Source organism: Chanodichthys erythropterus, unplaced genomic scaffold, assembly GCF_024489055.1.
Source record: "Chanodichthys erythropterus isolate Z2021 unplaced genomic scaffold, ASM2448905v1 ctg001590_np12, whole genome shotgun sequence".
NCBI classification, from domain to species: domain Eukaryota; kingdom Metazoa; phylum Chordata; class Actinopteri; order Cypriniformes; family Xenocyprididae; genus Chanodichthys; species Chanodichthys erythropterus.
The window spans coordinates 197,726-222,659 of NW_027125673.1; the positions used below are offsets into that span (position 1 = coordinate 197,726).

At 37.9% G+C, this 24,934-nt stretch overlaps 1 protein-coding gene across 1 annotated transcript in view; it reads left to right on the forward strand.

Moving 5' to 3' along the window:
- Positions 1–16,946, forward strand: part of LOC137016405 (protein FAM199X) — a gene marked incomplete at its 5' end in the record, with an annotated part of 90,345 nt that extends 73,399 nt beyond the window's left edge. The window contains one exon of the mRNA XM_067380793.1: positions 12,636–16,946. Within this exon, the coding sequence (XP_067236894.1) occupies positions 12,636–12,809 (174 nt within the window). The remainder of the gene's footprint in view (positions 1–12,635) is intronic.
- Between the last annotated feature and the right edge of the window lie 7,988 nt (positions 16,947–24,934).

Here is a 24,934-nt window from a genome sequence, read left to right on the forward strand (position 1 = left end):
ATTGGGGCTAAATCATGCAACCTGAACTCGCAATGAGAAAAAACCCAGACATTTTAGATTATGGTGATATTCTGCACTCATTTGAAATAGACTTATAACATTCTGTGACATGAAAGTCATCTAAATTTAAACAATCTCATGCATGTGGGTTTTGTGGTTTGTCATCATAGGAGCATCAGCCGCTGCAGTAAGTGTGATTTGAAATTGACATAGTCCTTTTAAGTTTAATTGTTTTAAATGCACATTGCCCGCCGTGCACAGCTGACCTGAAGCAACGGGGTGGCGGTGCCACCGGGCTTTGGCCCGTCATCGCTGCTCGCAGCTATATTTATTTATTTTTTATTTTTTTTCCGTCTTCCGGGGCTTTTTGGGGGCCTTAACATGCTCAAAAACTCTTGAAAATTTGCACACACATTGGAATCCGCTGCCATTAGGACGCCGCAGAGGCTGGTACCCGGGCGTGGCAGGGGGTCTCGACAGCGCCCCCTTGAAAAAAGTCTGAAAATTTGGTCCATATATTAAACACGCTTGCACGTATTAGTATGAAACTCGGTACACATATAGACCTCATCGGGTCGAACAACTTTCGTGCTCTAAGTTAAACGCCACGCCAACAGGAAGTCAGCTATTAAGGGTTGTTTGAAAAACGCATGCTCTGGAATTTGATATACTCCTCCTAGACGATTAATCCGATCGCCACCAAACTCGGTCAGCATGAAGTCAAGACCTTGATGATTAAAAATTGCCAGCGGATTTTTGATATCTCGAACGGTTTGGCCGTGGCGAGGCAACAAATTCATGGCAAGAAAAGGGAAACAAAGGGTTATAAATTCTGCATACATTAATTGATTTTGATGAAACTTCGGCTTAGTCTTCGTTGTACAAGCCTGATCACATGGATGTGACTATTGTGATTCAAATTCATAGCGCCACCAACTGGAAGCAGAAAATGTGTCACTTTCAGCATACATTGAGATCACCCTCTTATTTTTACTTGATTTGCTTCAAAATTCATCAGAATAATGTTAAAACTTGGCACATGTAAACCTTTGAAAAGGAGCAGGGAGGAGGGGCTCTATAGCGGCACCTTGTAGTGCAGTAAATGTGGAGTGAATTTGACATAGTCCTTTGATGTTTAACTGTTTTAAATGCCTATTGCCCGCTGTGCACAGTTGCCCTGAAGCCACCGGGGTGGCGGTGCCACCGGGCTTGGGCCCGCCATCGCTGCTTGCAGCTATATTTATTATTTTATTTATTTATTTAGTATTTTATACTCATCGGGCCGAACAACTTTCGTACTCTAAGTTAAACGCCACACCAACAGGAAGTCAGCTATTAAGGGTTGTTTGAAAAACGCATGCTCTGGAATTTGATATACTCCTCCTAGGCGATTAATCCGATCGCCACCAAACTCGGTCAGCATGAAGTCAAGACATTGATGATTAAAAATTGCCAGGGGATTTTTGATATCTCGAACGGTTTGGCCGTGGCGAGGCAACAAATTTATGGCGAGAAAAAGCAAACAGGAAATGTGTTATAACGTCTGCATACATATATTGATCTTTATGAAACTTCACGAGTGTGTTGGTTGTAGTAGTCTGATCACATGGATGTGACTATTGTGAGTCAAAGTTATAGCGCCACCAACTGGCAGCAGGAAGTGTATCACTTTTTGAAATGCTTTGAGATCACCCTCTTATTTTTACCTGATTTGCTTCAAACTTCATCAGTGTAATGTCAATACACAGCAGATGTAGACCTATAACAGGATTTTTGATATTTGAAATATTGTTGCCATGGCAACAGGTCAAACTGTAATAATATTCTTGAGTGTTTTTGAGGCTCTAACATGCTTCAAATTGCATGAAACTCGACACACACATCAATATTGTCAACCAGTAGACATGGACAAAGCCATAGAAATGGGCGTGGTGGAGGGGCTCAGTAGCGCCACCTTTTGACAAAAGTAGGGGGGTTAGTTTTTCCTACAGTCACCAAACTCGGTACACATATTGTTCTGATCAAGCCGGACAATTTTCTAATTTACATTCATTAGCTCCGGCCAACAGGAAGTTGGCTATTTTTGTTTGAATGTAAATTTTTTGAAAAAACAGGCTATGAATTTTATACTACTACTCCTACAGGGTTTATACAATTTACACCAAGCTTTTTTTAACTTGTTGCTAACACATTGAAGTTGTTTAATTGCAAACGGATTTTGGATATCTCAAACGGTTTGGCCGTGGCGAGGCAACAAATTTATGGCAAAAAAAGGGAAACAAAGTGTTATTGTTATGGATCCCTTATTTCCCTGGACTCCATATCCCAAGATCCTCCTGTTCTCCACACCTGCACTCACTTCCCTCGTCATCTCCCTATCATCACGGATCACCTGCACCTGGACTCTATTGTTAGCACTCCCTTTATATGACACTCACTCCCTTCACTCCTTGTCCGTTCTGAATGTTGTTTACTGTGTATGTTGGCGTTCCTTACCTTTGTTACATTAAAAGGATTATATTATTGTGGAAATCCGCATCTGCCTCATCTCTGCACCAGCTACACATAACAGAAGAACGGACCAAAATCGACCGGATTTCCACAGTAAAGAATTATGGAGACTTTCCCCAGCTACCGGGCTCCAGCTTCTATAATGCTTCTCTCTCCTTGGACTGCTGGCGAACACCTCATTGGGCTTCTTCAGGTGGGCCGTTCGCTGGAGAGGTATGTGGAGGAGTTCGTTGAGCTTGCCTTTTCGTCTGACTGGCCTGAAGCATGTTTGATCGCCCTGTTTCTGGATGGTCTGGACGACAACACTATCCGTTTAGATGAACCTGATTATCGTTTCTCCTTAAGCGAAACTATCAATTTAATTTTGTGTTTAAATGGCTCCAAATTCTTTGTGGAAAAGGTTCAGGATCAGTGTATGTCTCCAGTCCATCCAGAAACAAGGTTGGCCGGGCCAGTCAGTCAGTCTCCGTCTTCCTCCGCATACCCCTCCAGTGAATGTTTCCCCTGTGTCCTGCCGGGCCCACAAATCTCCGCTGGGTCCGGTAAACCTAAGAGGAGGAAGAGGAAGAAGGGCGAGCGCTCTCCAGTCTCCTGCGAGCCAGTCTCTTCAGAGCCCGCTCCAGTATCTCCAGAGCCCGCTCCAGTGTCTCTAGAGCCTGCTCCAGCATTTCCAGAGCCGGCTCCAGTATCTCCAGAGCCCGCTCCAGCATCTCCAGAGCCCGCTCCAGTCTCTCCAGAGCCCGCTCCGGTCTCTCCAGAGCCCGCTCCAGTCTCTCCAGAGCCCGCTCCTGTATCTCCAGAGCCCGCTCCAACCCTGTGCGAGCCGCCAGATGTGGACTGGCTTATTGACTTTTTTACCGAGCCCTCAGCTCCAGCCGCCGCCTACGAGCCCTCCGCTCCAGCCGCCGCCTACGAGCCCTCAGCTCCAGCCGAGCCAGCCGCTCCAACCGCCGCCGCCGAGCCAGCCGCTCCAGCCGCCGCCGCCGAGCCAGCCGCTCCAGCCGCCGCCGCCGAGCCAGCCGCTCCGGCCGCCGCCGCCGAGCCAGCCGCTCCAGCCGCCGCCGCCGAGCCAGCCGCTCCAGCCGCCGCCGAGCCCGCTTCTATGATTAACTGTGTTATTGTAATATCCAGCCCAAAGACTGTTTGCCCTCCCTGTCTCCCTCTCCCGCCTCCTCCCACCTGTGTCCATACTGCACCTCCACCTCAAGCCCCCTCGCCCAGATCTCCTCCTCGGACCTCTGGGCGATTACCTACACCCTGGCTCCAACCTCCCTCGTCTCCACCATGGCCCATCAGTCCACTAGTCTCACCAGTCTCCATCCTGCCCCCGTTCACACCTTGTTCCTTCGTCGGCCTGCCCTCACTTCTGGACTGCACTCCTCCGTCTCTGCTCCGTCCCTCCGTCCCTCAGTTCCAGTTGGCCTCCTCACTCCCCCCGGTGTTCACTATGTTGTATGTCGTCTGTCTTCTACTGCGGCCTTCTGGAGCCCCGGCTGCGCTTCGGTCGGTGGACCCGTGGGTTCCGCCATCTCCCACCAGTCCCTCAGCGCCGCCTGGGCTCGACGGCTGCAAGGTTTCGGCCCCTGACCCTCCATGGCTGCCTTCGGCCCCTGACCCTCCATGGCCGCCTTCGTCCCCTGACCCGCCATGGCTGCCCACGGCTCCTGACCCGCCATGGCTGCCCACGGCTCCTGACCCGCCATGGCTTTTGAACCTGCGCTGGAGACCTCCACGCCCGCCCCCTGGAGGTACTGTTACGGATCCCTTGTTTCCCTGGACTCCATATCCCAAGACCCTCCTGTTCTCCACACCTGCACTCACTTCCCTCGTCATCTCCCTATTATCACGGATCACCTGCACCTGGACTCTATTGTTAGCACTCCCTTTATATGACACTCACTCCCTTCACTCCTTGTCCGTTCTGAATGTTGTTTACTGTGTATGTTGGCGTTCCTTGCCTTTGTTACATTAAAAGGATTATATTATTGTGGAAATCCGCATCTGCCTCATCTCTGCACCAGCTACACATAACAGTTATAACTTCTGCATACATTAATGAATTTTGATGAAACTTCGGCTTAGTCTTCGTTGTACAAGGCTGATCACATGGATGTGACTATTGTGATTCAAAGTCATAGCACCACCAACTGGAAGCAGAAAATGTGTCAGTTTCAGCATACATTGAGATCACCCTCTTATTTTTACCTGATTTGCTTCAAAATTCATCAGAATAATGTTAAAACTTGGCACATGTAATCCTTTGAAAATGGGCAGGGAGGAGGGGCTCTATAGCGGCACCTTGTAGTGCAGTAAATGTGGAGTGAATTTGACATAGTCCTTTGATGTTTAAACGTTTTAAATGCCTATTGCCCGCTGTGCACAGTTGCCCTGAAGCCACCGGGGTGGCGGTGCCACCGGGCTTGGGCCCGCCATCGCTGCTCGCAGCTTTATTTCTTCTTCTTCTTCTTCTTCTTCTTCTCCAAAGTGAATCGCATTTTAGATGGCCTAAACGTGCTCGAAAACTCATGAAACTTAGCACACGCGTCAGAAGTGGTGAAAATTTACGTCTGTTATGGGTTTCGGAATTGGGCGTGGCAAAATGGCTCGATAGCGCCATCTAACGCACAACCCCGCTTGCTACATTACACTACATTACATTGTTTTTTCCCTCCTAGGACTTTTTTCCCAGTACTAGCACGCTGGGTTTTTCTCCTAGGGGTTTTTTTTCCACCCCTGGAAGTCAGCCGACATTGGCTTAATGTAGCACCATCTTGTATATGTTACATATTACCACGCTTGTTTGTACAGTTTTAACCACTTCCCTTTTTTTCTGTGCTTCTAATATGTAAAGCTGCTTTGAAACAATTACCAATTGTAAAAGCGCTATATAAATAAATTTGACTTGACTTGACTAGGGTTTTGAAATTCGGTACACACATTTATCAGCCCAGTACCTACAAAAAATTCTCTTGGAGCGAAATCCGAAACCGAACAGGAAGTCAGATATTTTGAATTAATTCACCGTTTTTTTGCATTTTCCAGACGTTGTACTTAAACAAACTCCTCCTCAGAGATTTAATCAGATCAATGTCATTTTTGGTCAGTCTAATCTAAAGACCTTTGTGACATTAAATTGTGAAGATCTAGAGTTTTCACTGAAGGGCGTGTCTGTGGTGGCCTGACAAAGATTGATGTTTTCGCCATGAAAAAGGAAGTTGTTGTAACTCAGACAAACAATGTCAGATCTGCCCCAAACTTCACATGCTTTATTAGAGTCCTGGCCTGAAGACATCTTCATAACGATATCCAGTTACAGTCATAGCGCCACCTGCAAGCAACAGGAAATGACATGTTTTACACTGTGATTAACTCCTCATAGAGATTTAACCAGATCAACATCAAATGTTGTCAGTCTAATCTCAAGACCTTAGCAATGATAAATATCAAAGATCTTGAGTTTTCGCTGAAGGGCGTGTCTGTGGCGGCCTGACAAAGTCTGATGTTTCGCCATGAAAGAGGAAGCTGCTGTAACTCAGGTATACTATGTCTGATCTGCTCCAAACTTCACATGTGTGATAAGAGTCCTGGCCTAAAGACATCTATATGACAATATTTAGTTAGTCATAGTGCCACCTGCTGGCAACAGGAAATGGCATGCTTCACGAAGTAATTCACTACCAGAGTCACATTTCATTATGCCACAAAGTACCAAACATGCTAGAGACACGTTAAATCATGCAACACTTGGCTGAGTGCTAATTTATGCGATTAACGCCACAAAAGAAACAGGAAGTTGTTGTAACTCAGACATACAATGTCCGATCTGCTCCAAACTTCACATGTTCGATAATAGTCCTGGGCTGAAGACATCAACATGGCAAAATTCAGTTACGGTCAAAGTGCCACCTGTTGGCCGCAGGAAGTGTGGCATTTCGAAAAGACTTTGGCATGATTCTCCTGTATTCACTCGCTTACATGCATGTCGCCCACTGTTCACTGTTTTCCTGAGGTTAACGGGTGGCGGTGAGCCCGGGTGCAAGGGCCCTTTCAACGCTGCTTGCAGCTTTAATTCAGTATTGTCATCACTATGAGTGCTGGATACTGTGTTTTCAATTCATACTTGCAGCCGGAGGGGGCTCTCTGTACACCTTCAGGCCACAAATTCATATAAAGAAGAAAAGGAACTAGAAACTAACCGCATGTCTTCTAGAGATCGCTAACCATGGCTTTAACATCCAGATAAACACTTTTCAGGACAATAAATACACGATTGAGACAATGCAAGTATTGCCTCTGAATTTGCCTCTGAATAGCGTTGGCTCCATGGGCGTGGCCGCATTAGCGGATAATGAGCTGAATCACAGACTTCTGACATTGCTCTCTTTTTTTATACAGATTACATAAACACAGAATGTTTGTTTTCGATTTGATACGATTTAAAACCAGACATTTCAACGTTTCTTTAGACACGTGTCATTTTTTTTGTCATTAGTATTCATAAGTTAGTTCATTTTCTGAGAACTATCTGAGACTTCCTTCAGAGGGAGATGAGAGATCACGCATCATGTTAGTTTTCTTTGTTTTACAAAAAGCACAACGTGTTTTTACTCTGAGTGTACACAAATAAAAGAAGATATTCTATGGTTTCAATTGATATATTACTTATGTCTCTATGACTATTATTTTAAGTCTGTTTTGCTGCATTGTGAAAAAAATCCTGCAAAATGCGCCGGCGCGTTAACGGACTCCAGAGAGTTAATGTGAATGTCTTTGATTGCTGATCTTGTATAATCTCAACACTTCTCTTCATGTGTTTTTTGACCTCCTTGAGCTGTTGTTTGTGTACCAATTTTATGCACCAAAAGCGTGCTTTCATTTAATTTTTATATGTGTGGTATAAGATAAAAAAAATAAAATGAAAAAATGAATAAACAGAGCCAAATCACAGAACCTGCAAAAACTATTTTAATGTTAGTCTCAGGTAATAGTAAGGTACATGTCTAGATTTTTCTGCTCAAAAATTAAATTTGAATTGTATCAATAAATACTTAATTGAAACTGTAATTGAAATATATATATATATATATATATATATATAGTTGTAACTCAATATTTAGAAAACTAGTCCTGTCCAAATAGTGATATAGTGTCATGGTTCAATTTCAAATGAGTGTGACGTTATAATTTGCAGTTCAAAATTTGTATAAGTTCACAAGTAAAAGTAAACCCTCAGTAAAAGGGTTAAAGACCACTAATCAAGACTACAATATACACAAACACATACACAGTGATCCACACACTGGGAGAGATAAAGAGTGAGTGAGAGAGAGAGAGAGAGAGAGAGACATATACAGACAGAGACCCACACACAGACCCCTCCCCTCCCTCTCACACACAAACAGACACAGAATGACAGACTGAGGGAGGGACGGGGGCAGAGAGGGAGAGAGTGTGTTTGAAAAATCCACATTCAAGCCAAAATATCGGAGCTAATGAGTGTAAATTAGAAAGTTGTCCAGCTTAATGAGACCAACATGTGGTTTGGTGTGGTTTGTCAAAAGGTGGCGCTGTAAAGCCCCTGCTCTACGCCCGTTTCTAAGGCTTTGCCCATATCTACTGTATGACAATATTGATGTGTGTGTCAAGTTTCATGCAGTGTGAAGCATGTTAAGAGCCTCAAAAATGCCGAAGAATATTATTAAAGTTTGACATGTTGCCATGGCAACAATATTTAATATATCACAGACACATTAACAGGTCTACATCTGCCATGTTTTGACATTATTGTGATGAAGATTGAAGCAAATTTGGGTGAAAAAAAAGGGTGATCTCAAAGCATTTTGAAAGTGACACACTTCCTGCTGCCAGTTGGAGGTGCTATTACTTTGACTCACAATAGTCACATCCATGTGATCAGACTCCTATAACAAACACACAGCTGAAGTTTCATAAACATCATTCAATGTATGCAGACATTATAACACATTTCCTGTTTCCCTTTTCTCGCCATAAATTAGTTGCCTCGCCATGGCCAAACTGTTTGAGATATCAAAAATCCGCTGGCAATTTTTCATCAATAATGTCTTGACTTCATGCTGACTGAGTTTGGTGGAGATCGGATTTAATCGCCTAGGAGGAGTAATAGCCGACTTCCTGTTGAGATGACGTATAACTTAGAGCATGAAAGTTTTTAGGCCCAATGAGGTCTATATGTGTACTGAGTTTCATACTAATACGTGCAAGTGTGTTTAATATATGGACCAAGTTTTCAGACTTTGTTCAAGGGGGCGCTGTCAAACCCCCTGCCATCGCCCGGGTACCAGCTTCTGCCCGGCCCTGATGGCTGCAGATTCCATTGTGTGTGCCAATTTTCAAGAGTTTTTAACATGTTAAGGCCCCCAAAAAGCCCCTGAAGATGAAGATGAAAAAAAAAAAAAAACAATCCTTAGGGAATCAAAAGGGCCCTTCGCCATTACATTGGCTTGGGCCCTAATAAACGGAGGAAATCCAATAGGGTTAATCCTAAAGAAAACAATAGGGCATTCAGCCTTTGGCCCTAATAATAATAATCCACATTCATCCACATTCTGGAAAAGTATTTTCAATTCGAATTGGAAAATGTATAGGAACCCTGTAAGTAAATGCACACAGTTGAGAAAGAAAACGTGTGTAACGCTGGACTGCTTCTGACTAAAGATTTTTCTAGTCAACTATTAGTTGTTCATTTAAACCATTAGTCGACTAATGGCACGTTTATATTAATTGAATTACTTAAATACATACTGAGAGGAATACTAAATCATAATGAGCATTTAAAGTGTCCCTATTATGCCTTTTTTAAGGTTCCTAATAATGTCTTGGGAGTCTCCTACAACAGATTTCCATGCATGCAAGGTCAAAAGACACTTTTGTTTTCTCATAATATACATTTAACTTCACCTCAGTTCACCAAACATTGGTAAATGATTTGTTTGAAGCAGTTCAATAAATCAGTCTCTCTCACGTTTACCCCTCCTTTCCATGAGCCAACACTGCTCTGATTGGTCTACCGTGCCCATTGCCATAACTGAATGACAGCTATCAATTTGCAAGACATTGTATACAATATATGGGCAGAAAAGATAGCATTGATTTTACCATATCAATTCAAGCCCGAGTCCGACGATGAAATATCTGAAGTAGTCGATCAATCAGAAACTGATTCGCAATCACGACTGGTAAGTGTCTCCATAGTTACTTTTTTAAGGCGTGATATCAGCATCACTGTTATACTTTATGTAGGCGCACCTGTGGGAACTGTATCAGAATGCCAACAAAGCTGAAAACTTCTAACATAGATGTGTACAGACTTTTCCGTCATAACTATTAACCCTCTGGAGTCTGAGGCTGATTTGGGGCCCTGGAGAAGTTTTGACATGCCATGACATTTGTGCTTTTTTCAGTTGTTCATAAACATATTAATGGAAAAAGTGTCATTACACTTTATTCAGCACAAACTAGGCTACCATAATATGTGAGGAACATGTATGTACATGTTTGTATTTTTGAAGGAATAACGTTTATGAGTGGTTATTGAAAAAACAAAAAACGGAAGTCACTTAAATAAGGCCAAAAAAATATATTAAATCTGTGTTCACAAGATTTCTGGATATTGTAGACTAGAGTTTTTGCTTCAGAATGATGTAAAATTATCCTGCCTACTCGTTCATATAAAACAATAGAGAGATTAAAATTTTTTAAGACACTTTTTGTCAAGAAACACCGTATGCGTGGAGGCGTGAATCATCATGAATAATCCTGTAATTCACACCTGAGAAGACAAAAGAATCGCATAATGAGCTGTAATGACCTGCATAATAATGAGGCCTTTCAGTCAGGTAGTTAGTGAAAAAACCCTCTGTGATCATGTTTTTCATACAGATTACATAAACAGAGAATATTTGTTTTCGATTTGACTTACATGATTTAAAACCTGACATTTCAACATTTTTTTTAGACATAATTCTCATTTTTTCATCATTAGTATTCACTAAGTTGCATTTCATTTTCTGAGAACTATCAGATTGGACTTCCTTCAGAGGGAGACAAGAGATCACGCATCATGTTAGTTTTCTTTATTTTGCAAAAAGCACAACATTTTGTTTTTACTCTGAGTGTACACAAATAAAAGAAGATACTCAACAGATTAAAATGGTGTATAACTCTTAATTGTGAGTATTTTGAGTCTCTTTCACACTAGTAAGAAAAAACCGAGGTGGTATCGCCAGCGATACCTCAGACTCCAGAGTGTTAACAAAGAAAAATGGCTATACCGTTGTTTGACATTACAATGGGTGTTTACTGTTTACAGAGGGAATACTTGAACTAGTTAGCACGGACTAGCATCTTAACATCCTATTACAATATAGATAGAGCTCCACTCTACTGTAATAAAAAAAATATTGTATGTTGTAAAGTCCCATGTTAGCTGAGCACAAACGTGAATAGCTGATAATGCATTAGACTTTGTAAACAAAAGTCTTGCTTCATCCTTGATCATTACTCCAAGTTATAAGACAGACAAGCTGCATTAATTGACACATTTTTAGACAATATTGGGCCTGCATCTGAATAGCAGGAGACAGACTGGTGTACGTTACACATAACATAACATTCAAAACTATGAATTTTGATCGCTAGAAAATATAAACATCAATTATTAATCATACTTACAGGTTGAGATTCAGAGGAGCCAGCTGGTCCAAATAAACTGGTCATTGATCCATATTTTCGACCAAGCGTTTTGTGAAACTCCCCAAGGTTTGAGAAGCAGTCGTCAGTAAAATGACGGTAACACAACAAAAGAATGTACTGCTGTGGTATTGTTGAAAAAATAGCAAGGAGACATTTTAATTATTTACATACATCTCCGCAGTATAATGAATGTGCCTTTAGAGAGAAAATGCACCTTTCATGTGGATTACATAGCAGAGAATATTAAATTTCATATTGGTTTGTTTAAATTAGACATTTCAAACTTTCTATAGATATATTTCTCATGTATGTAAGGCAATTAACCTATACACTGATTTTCGATTGAATTTTTATGATGCGCTCCAGTTCAGGGAGACTGAGACAGCAGAAAGCGCGTCCTGTTTGTTTTCTTTATTTTACAAAGGCACAACGTTTTGTTGTTATTGTGAGTTTATCTGTATGACCATAAATTGAGTATTTTAAGTTGTTTCCACTGTTAGCAGAAAAAAATGCCAATGATCGCGCTGACGCCACCATGTCTTGCAGTAAGCATGCTATACTCTAGCTTCCACACTCCGTACAGATACTTGGATATATTTGAATAATAGTAGCGCAACGTTTGGATTTCCTGCCAAACATACTGTAATTACCACAAGGACCTGTCATTAACGATCTGTCCTTCGCGGTCTGCGTGACTTTGCCACAAGGTTTTATTTTCTGCAACTAACCAACTGAAATTTTGGTTTAAGCCTCTTCTATTCAACGAACAATTATTCGACTATTAGGGGGCAGCTGTAGTATAACAGTATATTGGATCTGTGCATTAGTTATTAAATTGACAGCAGCCTAATATACCTGCTGCAGTCTGTCATTAATGTTAATCAAACAACAAATGACCGGAAGATTACTCACTGATCTTGACTCAATAACTTAAGTAGCTTTAATAAGGATTAACCTATATTTAACGTGTATAGTAAGACTATGCAGTTATTTTACATTTGATTATTATTATTATTTTTTTTTTTTTGTAGGCTATTACTTATTTGAATACCACTGTTAGTAAATATTCCTGAAAAAACTTAAACACTGTTTATTTCATTTGTATTTTCACTCTGTTGTATTTGTCTGTTTTGATTGTAATTACTTTCTTTGTTCTTATTGTATTGCTGTTTACTTGTTTTATGTAATTGTTTTAAGGAACTTTTTCTTACATTAGTTAACCTAGTATTAGTTTTTGCTAAAGTATCAATAATTGTGAAATTTCACTATTTAAAATTACACATATTGTAAAATATTGATATGATTTTTGCCATAATCAAGCAGCCCTAATTGGTGCATCCCAACTTTAAATGCTTTATTCTTAATTCTGCTGTGATCATCATCTTTTACAGAAACGCTCCAAGCAGAGGAAAATGCAACAGAAGGCTTTACGTAAGCGCCAGCTGAAGGAGCAGAGACAGGCTCGCAAAGAGAGATTGAGTGGTCTCTTCCTGAATGAGGAGGTCCTTTCACTTAAAGTCACAGAGGAGGAAGACCGTTGTGATGATGTTGATGTATTGATGTGACCAGAATGAATTATTCAGTGTTCCTTCTAAGCCTCTTCCATGCAGCATTAATTACTCTGTTTTATACATCTGGCCACTGATTGCCGAGAGATGTCTAGATGTTGCGTATGCACAAAAAAGGCATTGAAATGTGTGTACGCAATTTTCTACGCACATATCAAGATTTATAAAAATAAACTTAATGTAAATATGTGCGCACCATCCACACACTCTAGACCGTGTGTTTTACTCTTTTACTGGAGTGAGCAAAGTAATGAAGTAAATAGAATGATTTTAAACTCTGTTTTCATTTTGTTACACATCTAGATTAAATATTCCACTCTCATTAATGGAGTTGAAGGCACAGTATGTAAGTTTCACTGCTAGAGGTCTTTTTTTTTTTTTTTTTCAAAACAATAATAAAGGCGTGAAATCATGGTAGTTCATGGTAGTCGTATTCACCTCCACAACCAATGGAAAGCAATCCAATGAGACTCGGCAGAAATCATGCTCATGGGTGAGCTAATGTATTAAAGTTTTATTAACGTTATTGTGGTCTGAAGCGGGGCAGGGCCAAGAGCCTGGGACAGTTTACGTTGGTGTTTTTATAATGCTTATATGCCGCAGTCAGCCGCTGCTGCTCCTTATGTTTTCTTGTTTATTTTACAATTAAAGTTATTTGATCACTTAAATTCACATTATTTTATTTCATTCTAATAAAACAGCTGCAAGTGCTGAACTACTCATACAGGTCACTTTATCTGACAAATTTTAATTGTGGGTTAAAGCAGCACTGTTTTATTTGGTCAAAACAATCATACCAAAATACTTTGAGTTTGTTTAAAGTCGTTTCAACATTACTTTGTGCATTAGGCTTGGTTGCTGGTATGAGATACTTGTTGCACACTTCAGTAAGCTAGATCGATATGAGATAAAAACTGGATGACTTGTGTTGGTAAATGGCATGCAATTAATTCTAAAATATATTGTATGGTGGAGAAAATGCTGTATTACTGTTATTACAAATAAAGCTCTTTCTGATTAAGCTATGTTAGTCACATGATAAAATAGTGCTGTCTCTGAGGCATGGTACAAACATGTTACTCGCGGTAAATCAAGAAAACAAGATTCAAATAAAGCCCTATTTGGACAGTAAGTGTTTCTCATAGGGATGTACGGTATTTTAAAAATTTACAGGGGCTGGTCAGTGATTTTATTGCTGTCCAAATCCAGAATGTCAGTGTTTTTCTACCACCACCCAAATAAAAATCCCCGGCCAAATTACCTACTGTTTTTTGACAAATGCCAAGGTCGTGTGATAATTTAATTGCATCCGAATCCACATCTCTCTAGTTTACAGGAGGAGATTAATACAAAATTCACAGTTTTTTGCACTGTGAAACACCGTATGATAACTGTTGTGCTTCACTGTAATTTGCATGCATTTTAAAATGTACACTTTTATTACTGTAATGCTGGGAAGCATTTACAAGAACTATTTCATCACTGCTTCACCTCAGCAAAAGGAGAAAGAGGAAAAAAACATGTAAACATTTGAAATGTGCCGTTACAGCAATGCAATTTTGAAATGTATTATATACAAATACATTAAAATATAAACCAAGCAGCTTTGTTTACCTCATGTAGATAAGGGGCTTTGTTAACTTATTTCTGCTAATTTTCATATTTTTAAAATGACATCCATCGTTTTGAGATAAAACACAAGACAGCAAACCATTTCAACTATAGTGTGTCTACCTATTTTTAAACAGGAGATATAAATAATCACACGATAAATAGGATATTTTTCTATTAAGTTAAATATGAATTTAGTAGTATTCCAAGCTTATGATATTTTATTTACTGCAGACAATCACGCGGTCATGTGAGCAGCATGGTCCTGGGTTCGTAGGATCACTAAACTCGCTCCTCCACCGTGAATAAATCACCATCTGAGTAAATGAGTTTTATCACTGAGGTGCAGTCAGATTTATTTTTACAGACACCCATGTGAGAAGACTGCCTGTCCAAATAGGGCTTAAGGGTGTACTCACACATGGCACGTTGCCTTGAACTGAGCCTGAAATTTTCGCATGCGTTTTTTCGTATTCGACGACGTGGATCAACTTGTCAGATGGCATTCTGGATTTTGGTGTTCACGTACCGTGGCTCTGAATTGTCAAAACGTCTCTCAAAATGCGTGCCACAGATGCGAAAAACGCAGAAAATTGAACCTGATACGAATTTTTTATGATGGACGAAGTTTTTGGAGGCAGTGTGCAAACGTGATTGACATAACATGAGGTCGAATTTATTTTTTAACGTGCGAAATTTTGCATGCGAATTTCGGACTCAGCGTGCAAAGGCCTTAAGACTACCCGTGTTGAATTATATAACAAACATTACTTTTCTGTCAATAAATGTATCCAAACAGTTGCTCACCTGTCTTATAAAATGCATAATATATTAAAGCATCTTTGATGTTTCCATGGTTTCTACAGAAGTAAAACTGGAAAGCAAGGGTAGCGCGAATATGAAGTCATTGACGGGCGACGCAATGACACGAGCCATTACACTGGTTAAAATAACTGATTTCTCTGGATTTAAACATTGTTGGATACATTTGGTATAATGCATGTACACAAGTCAAAAAAATATCTAACATTGTTTTAGCGGTTTCTGGATATTTTAATCCAAAAATCTTACATATTGTGCCTTTAAGAACAAATTACATTGTCATTATCCAGAAGTTAAACAAAAATTATATGAATTTAGAAATATTTTAGAAAAATTTGGATGTGCTGCTTTTCCTGTGGCATGCTACGTTTTCATGTTTTTGTGACAGCGAAGAGTGCCAGGCGCATGATTCCTCTTTAAACTAAATTCCTGAGCTCATTTTCTAAGAAAATATTTCTCGCGAGAACAATAAAAAATTATGCGCTCTTTTGTTCAGTGGTAGAATGGTCCATTGGCCGGTTTAAATACGTCTGATGGTAATACTGTACAACCACTACTGCATGGAGGTGTGATGTTGATATTGTGTGCAGGCAGTTAATATCCTAATGATAACTCTTTCTGTGATCTTCCCAGCATTATGAAAAATACAATTGTATTTGAAGGATAGAATTTGGGAAAATAGGCAATGGTAAGATTTGCATGACAATGACTTGCAGAGTCAGACAATTATATTTACACTGCAAAAAATAAGGCCAATCTGTTTCCATTAGAAATATAAAACATTCTAAAACATATATTTACCTTATAGGCAAAATTGCATTCATTTTATTTGTTTAAAACCATTAAAAATACTATTTGGCAGTGGAAAAGAATGAGAGTAACTCTTCTCTGAAAATCTTCTCTGAAATGTAGGCCCTATTTTATAAAAATTATCTTTTACGGATATGTTGATATATTTATTTTACGAGACAAGGATATTATAATTTTAGCAATATAATGTGACTGCACAAATGGCATTTATAGTCCATATCTCATATTTTCCTAATGTCTTGTACTGTTAAAGGCATCATGTGGTTGGGAATATGCATATGGAAACAGATGACGTAATGCATAATAAAACAAGCCATTTTAAGCTCCATATGGTTATTTCGGGATGGAGATGAATGTACACACAATCTTCTGCTGACTGGGTTTTATAAAGGGAATTTTAACTTTAATTTTAAAATCTAACTTTTGTGCACACACTTTGAGTAAATCTACGTAAAGTTTTATACATGAGGCCCCAGATCTTTAGTTGTAATAATAAAGTCTCTCTTAAGTTAAGCTAATGGTAAATATTGTCTGACCAACATTTCCAGTGACCAATTATCATCTCTGTAAATGTAAATTAATATACATCTCATCAGTTGTCTGAATTAACATCATAGGTGCACATACCTACACATGAAATTGTTTGCAAGAAGAGTTGTGCATGCAGTCAACAGACCTATAAAAGACTGCTGCCTCCAAGGTTGTTTGTACTTGATACATGTTAGTAGACAGTACCAGTGGCAGTGAAGTTTCATGATCCTTGGTACCACAGCAAAAATGTATGTGCTATTGAACACACTTTACATGGGAAAATAAAAATAAATGATTAAGCAATTGCATCTGTTACCTAGTTTAATCTGGACTTGGTACAGTTTTAGTCAGAACCACTTAATGGTTTGCCACACTTGTGATGAGCATGAATCTTTAGATCTTTTATCGAATATGGAGAGCATTGAAAAAATATATATATACAGTACTGTGCAAAAGTCTTAGGCCACCATTATATTGTTGTTTTGGCAATGGTATAATTATTTCAAAGTCTCTTTTTTAGAATATAACCAGAAAATACAGGAAATTTGTATGCAGAATTAAAAACAGAAACATTCAGGAAAAAAATGACTCTCTTAAACCTAAATGGAATGGAAAAGTACTGCAAGGCAAAGAAAACTTTCAAAATCTGATGAGAAGTTTCTCAGAATTTCTTTGAGAGACTGGAAGAAGTCCAGGAGGTCACACTAAATACTGATTATTGCTTAAAGAAGCATATATATATATATACAGTGCCCTCCACAATTATTGGCACCCTTAGTAATTATGAGCAAAAGCAGCTGTGAAAATAAATTTGCATTGTTTATCCTTTTTATCTTTCATTCAAAAAATTCACAAAATTATAACCTTTCATTTAAAGAAAATAATTGAAAGTGGGGGGAAACTTACATTATGAAATAAATGTTTTTCTCCAAAACACGTTGGCCACAATTATTGGCACCCTTTTATTCAAAACTTTTTGCAACCTCCTTTTGCCAAGATAACAGCTCTGAGTCTTCACCTATAATGCCTGATGAGTTTGGAGAACACCTGACAAGAGATCAGAGATCATTCCTTCATGCAGAATCTCTCCAGATCCTTCAGATTCAAGCTCCATGCTGGTGCTTCTTGTCTTTAGTTGACTCCACTCATTTTCTTTAGGACTGAGATGGCCATGGCAGAAGCTTCATTTTGTGCTCAGTGACCCATTTTTGTGTTGGATTTGATGTTTGTTTTGGATTATTGTCCTGATGGAAGATCCAACCACAGCCCATTATTGGATTTCTAGCAGAAGCGGTCAGGTTTTGATTTTTTATCTGTTGGTATTTGATAGAGTCCATGATACTATGTATCTGAACAAGATGTCCAGGACCTCCAGCAGAAAAATAGGCCCACAACATTAAAGATCCAGCAGTATATTTAACCGTGGGCATGGGGTACTTTTTACCCCTGTGTGCACCAAACTCATCTAGTGGGTGTTGTTTGATAATTCTTTTTAGGCTTTCTGAGACTCAAGACTCAACTAATCTCTGCAATTCTACAGCTGTGATCCTTGGAGAGTCTTTGTCCACTTAAACTTTCCTCCTCACTTCACATTAGGATGATTTAGACACACGTCCTCTTCCAGGCAGATTTGTAAAATGTTTAGTTGATTGAAACTTCTTAATTATTGCCCTGATAGTGGAAATGGGGATTTTCAATGTTTTAGGTATTTTCTTACAGCCACTTTCTATTTTGTGAAGCCCAACAATTTTTTTGCTGCACATCAGAACTATATTCTTTGGTTTTACTCATTGTGATGAATGATTACGGGAATTTGGCATTTGTGTTTCCTCGTGTTTATATTTCTGTGGAACAGGAAGTCATGGCTGGACAATTTCATGCTCCTAGTCACCCTGGTGTGCTAAAAAAATGTAAATATGAATGGGAATATACTTCAGAGATATTTTACTCATAAGAATTTCTAGGGGTGCCAATAATTGTGGCCAACATGTATTGGAGAAAAACATTTATTTCATAATGTGAGTTTCCTCCCACTTTCAACTGTTTTCCTTCAATGAAAGGTTAGTTTTTTTTTTTATGAATTTTTTGAATGAAAGATCAAAAGGATAAACAATGCAGATTATTTTCAGTTTGCTAATATTTTATATATATAAGAAGACTCTTGGCAGATTATTTTTGAAAAACATTTTAAAAAGTGAAACTAATAAAAAGTTATAAAGGTTTAAGTTTATGAAAATTGTTTATGAACACTATTTTATATAAAATATATATTTTATGAAACCTGTTGAACTCTAAAACTGCTAAAAAAAAAGAAAGAAAGAAAGAAAAAGAAAAAAAATCAAAGCCATAAATCTATACAAGTTGTGTTCCAAATTTGAGGTTGATATCTCAAAAAATGAGCTTTCAGTAAGATTTTGTTTGGGTGCAGTACCAAATTTTCCCCATTAGATGCCAGCAAATCTCTGCTGGTACACAGTAGTTGGATCTATGATTTGCAGTAGAGTTTTTCTCTCTTAAATATTACACACACACACAATTTTTTATAACACATACAAACCACTCTCACATCCATACTAACACACCCACACAATTATAGCTGCATAATTTATCCAATTGGCTCTATAATATGCATAAGCAGAAATAAGCAGGAATAAAGTGAGTATTTGCTTTATGGGCCAAACTTGGCACCATCTGCTAAAAAATAGTAAAAATTTAAATTTTGAAGCCTTGCCAACAGAATGAAAGCCTATTAACAAAGATTGCAACTTTTTTATAGTTCAATAGCCCCTGGATTAAAAAAATGCAGTTTTAATTAGTTTCAATAGGGACATTTTTGTCCTTAGGGCTCTGAGAGGCAGTGTTGCCAACTGCTTTCAGTTAAAAGTAGCTAAAACTGGTAGCTAAATGTCACTAGATCATAGACATCTTAATGGCAAATTCATTGATAAACATGAATATAGATCAGTGGGCAAAGTAAGAATCTAGACAATCTGTCCAAGAAGTTGCTAGATCTGTCCCTTAACTTTTGAAAAAAGTCTCAAAAGGGACAGGGAAGTCACTAAATCTAGTGACAAAATCCCTAAATTGGCAACACTGTTTGAAAGGAACTAGTTTTTGTACCTAGTGCAAAATAGATTTTTTAAAGGAAATGGGGGTGAAATAGTAAAATTCCAATAAAAATATAGACTGGGTAAACCCAGCCTGATCTGCCGACGATTTGATTTTGCCCGGCAACTCAGTCTGGAAACCTGTACATTCATTTCTACTGTGTCTGTTACACTTTTGCGGGAATCAATCACAGACTGGCTTATCCACCTTGCTCGCTATTGGTGGGTATAACACGATGACGATAGAGAAGCAACGGCAAGTACGACCGTCAATCCAATTCCTTTTAACCTCTCGACGATGCTGAATGACTTCTTTAGTTTAGCAAACAAATCGCTCGAGTGGGTGTAAATACCACTCACTTTCATGTTTTTTTTTGCACAACCTGCAAAAATCGCTCGATGCCATTGCTGCTTCTGCAAACCGCTGATCAATGCTACAAACCAATACAAACTAAAGGTGCGTTCCATTCGACCGCAAGTGGACTGCGAAATGGACTTCACAGGGTATTTCGCCATCTTATGAAGTGAGATTCCAGTTTGAAGGGCACTGCGAACGGCATAGGGAATAAGGGAACATAGATACATCACTTCACAGGAAGTAGAGAGGTAAAATCACCCAACTGTCATTGCGCACTGTGGGTGCTTCTCAATTCTTATTTGTGCATCCTCGTTTCCTTTCCTTGCTTCCTTTCCTCGCGTCTTAGCTCCACCCCTCCAGGATGCGAGGGAAGGATGCAAGGAAAAGACGAGAGGATGGAGGAATTGAATCAAGTGAAATGATAAATCCTCGCTCCCTTTAGCGTCACTTCAAAGCGTCATCAGCTGCGCTCGAGGGATCTACCCACATGTTGTTAAAGTTTGGTTATTTAAAAAAATATAATAAATATTAATAAAGCAAGATGCCTAGTTGAAATATATGAGATATAAAGTTTATTTAATCTGTAAAAGTAAAGCATACATTTAAATTATTGTGACAGATAAGGGGGAGGAGAATTTATGCGTGCATCAGGTTACTCGATGAGAAAGACTTCCGCAAAGGATGCACCTGTGTATCCTCGCTCATAACTCCTCAGGAAGCCTCCTCACTCCTCGTTCCTCGCCTCCTCGCGATGCAATTAGAGAATTGAGATGTCCTTCAAGATGGCTGAGCTCGATTGTTTTCCGGGTCATAGGATGGAGGACGGAGGAGCGGGGAGACGAGGAAGGATATTGAGAAGCACCCTGTGTCACCAGTCAGAACTACGATGGAGCAGAGCAGTTGAAAGAGTTTTTAAATGGCTCTCCGATGGAGGAATTTACATTTGAATTTTGAGAATTCATAAATTTTGTTATTATTATACGAACAAAAGTATGAATGGTTATAGCGATGATTGTATTTGCATATTTTATTGTATGAATAGGCATGACAAAGTAAAAATTTGAAAAAGAAGCTGAGGCTCTGTCATTTTTTATTTTACTTTATTTATCTCAGAAGTGTTTACTCTGTGGCTGTGCGTGGAAAAGAAAGCACACAAGATACACAGTTAACCAAAATTAGAATTTATTTTCATATGGCATGAGAGGCTACAGCTTCAAATCTGTTAAGAGTCCATTTTAAATTTGAAAGTAAATTATAATATCTATTTATTTGTTATATCATAATCTGCATGACACCGTCGTTGACTTTCTTTGATGATGTTTGCAGTGCGTTCCAAATGAGTGATTTCTTGTCAGCGAAGTCCTCTTCAACGGATATACCGTGCTCAGGGAGTAGGGAGCAGTGAACACTGCGTAGGGACCCTGTCGAATGGAACGCAGCTTAAACCTGACAGGTCGCTTTGCAAAGTACGTCACCCAGATCGTTGATCAGATTGGTTGAAGGACTATCCAATTGCGTGAATAATGCTCGTTGATCACACATCTTGTGCAGTAGAAAATACGTACCGACTCTCCAGACCAATGTTCAATTTAAAATTGAGCTTGGTCTGGTGATAGCCAGACAAATAAAAATACACGCCTAAGCCAAAATGTATGCAATTGGTATTAACACAGGCAAAATGATTAAAAAAAAAAAAAAAAAAAAAAAACTGAAAAAGTCACAAATGTCCATAAGGCCTATATATATATATATATATATATATATATATATATATATATATATATATATATATATATATTTTTTTTTTTTTTTTTTTTTTTTTTTTCCTCTGTATATTTGATTTACATCAACAACTCTTGCCCTGAAGCTTTTTTTTTTTTTTTTTTTTTTTTTTGGTAATGGTGTAGTTGCATTGTACCATACAAATTCAAATTCTTAAATGGTGTTTAAAATTAAAAGGACAATGATGAATATTTGAAATATTTGAAAATCAATGACATCTTCACTGATCATTTTTTAATGTGTACATAATTTATTGTGTAATTACTGTTTGTAGAAGTATATACAATATGAACTCAGGCATAGAGGGAACACTGACAAATTAAGTCATTGCCTTCATTTTGCATCTACTTTAAATTAGTTTGAAAGGTCAATTATGTTTTGGAACTCTTTGACATTTAAGTTTCACATGAAAAACTAATAGAACACACTAACTTTAAAGATGTTTGTTGACTTAATATTTTTGAAAATATTACTTATGCTTTCTTAGCAAAGGTGGAAAAAAGTAATATTTCATTTTTATTGTGATTTATGTATATGTAATCTGAAAGCGAAGGGACTACTGTTTAGTGTAAAAAAAAGTTGTCTTACATCTTGAAATTTTAGGTTAGAATTTATTTACAAAACTTCTTTTTTAAAACCTTAAATACAGTATGTGTTATTTAAGCATATAATTTAAGCTTCCTTTATTGCAAATGTACAGAAAACAACATTGTGCAAAAATTTAGAGATTCATCTAAAGTATTTTCCCTTTGATCTCTCTAAACATAAATGAGCAGATATTCAAACAATGGGATGATTCCCAAAAATGTTTAGTTGCAATGTGTCTAAATAAAATAAATTTTTAGATATTTGTAAGATTAGTACTTAGATATTTTGATCCAGACATACAAATGTATAAGGTCAAGTTAGTATGATTTTACTGCTTTGCTGAAATGTCTGAATATTCGTAATTCTATAAAATAAAATTGAAGTGTGAAATGCATTGCATATCGTGCTGTAGCTTTTGTGTCAATTATATATTGTCTTGACATGAAATACTTTCAGCATTTAAATCCATCTTTACAGTAAGTGTATTGTCTTAACAGTAAGTAATTGTGCGCTCAAACATTTAACATTTTTATAAATGAGAATTAAACAGTTTAGACAATTATTGCTCTGTATAAATATATATACCTACAAAGTTCTGGCATGAAACTCTAGATGGTGCAGGCTAATAGGTCCTTTAACACACCTGCTAATTATCAATATCTATAGGTCATAGATGATTGGTTCCTGCTGTATTAGCAGCCAATGAGCTGCGTGCTTAATCTTTAAATACATGAGTTAGCATTGCTTAGCAGCGCAGCGTGCTTCAGAAATCATCTAAGATAAGTACATGGGTTTTACTCTATATCACTGCATTTTTGCGTAGTCTGCTTTATCAATTCTATGTCATATCAACAGTCTGTTTAATGCTTAGAGAATTACTAAACATTTTAGCAGCTAGCGCATATGCATGTGTATAATGATACAGAGACAAGCTTGCTGAACTTAAATGGAAACAGGTTTTGTTTTGTATCACATTCTAACGAAGCTACAGCAAGTATTTTGTGCAGCAGCAGTATGGATAAATTCAGATAGCAATGGCAACGTTGCGTGCGTGCCGCGTGCAGGGCTAAAGTTACTGCGGTCAAGTGGGCCGCGCGTCGAAAATACATGGTCAAGCCAGCTGCACTTTTTTTAGGTCGCTCGTCTATTCCTGCACTTACGGTATGGGTGCTGGAAACGGTCTAAATGCATTTAAAGACGGCAGTTTCCTTTATACTCTTGCAGTTAACCGTAAAAAGGACAAGAACGTAAAGAGACATCAGATAAGTTATATATTGCTTTTTTCCCCATCTTATTATGTCTCTATATGTGCTATACATCATATGTTAATGTTAATATTAATGGTAATTATTATGAATCATTTATTAATTTGATTTTTTTTATTATTTTTTTTATTATTGATTTTAATGTTTTATAAATATTATACATTAATTATTATACATTATGCATATTAATTAATGCTAATAGTTTTATACATAATTTATTAATTTTATTACATTTTTTGTTGTAATGTTTAATATTCGTTTATTGTTCTACATTATTAATGTTAACATTAATCTTAATAGTAATGTTAATTAATATTGATCATTAATTTTACTATTAAATTAAAATTTTTGATTTTAGTGTTTTTATATATACAATAATTATTTAAACATTATTTATTAATTTTAATGTTAATTATCATACATGCTTAATGTAAATTGTTTTATTTTTATATATAAAACATATATACATCAAAAATTAAAATTTTAAAAAGTACCTTCATAGGCTAGCTCATTCTGTCAACTGATATTTATTCAGGGTCACCCTGGCTATTACTGTACCAATTTTGATATCATTTTACTGTACAGTTTGCGAGAAAATTAAAGTCAAACTCACCCACAATATCCATTTTCAAACACTCATAAAAACTTTTTCTTTACATATTTGCTCATTCTGTCAACTGATATTTATTAAGTGCTCTGGCTATTACTGTACTCATTTTTGTATCATTTTACTGTACAGTATGGGAGAAAATTAAAGTCAAACTCACCTATAATATCAAAGTGCATTTCAGCACTTGCACTGTGGCCCATATTCAAACACTCATAAAAATCTTTTCTTTATAGGTTAGCTCATTCTGTCAACTGATATTTATTCAGGGTCACCCTGGCTATTACTGTACTCATTGTCATATCATTTTACTGTACAGTTTGGGAGAAAATTAAAGTCAAACTCACCTATAATATCAAAGTGCATTCAAGCACTTGCACTGTAGCCCATATTCAAACCCTCATAAAAATCTTGTCTTTATAGGTTAGCTCATTGTCAACTGATATCTATTCAGGGTCACACTGGCTATTACTGTACTTATTTTCATACCATTTTACTGTACAGTTTGGGAGAAAATTAATGTTAAACTCACCCACAATATCAAGGTACATTAAGTTTGCACCATGGCCCATTTTCAAACACTCATAAAAATCTTTTCTTTATAGGTTAGCTCATTCTGTCAACTGATATTTATTCCGGGT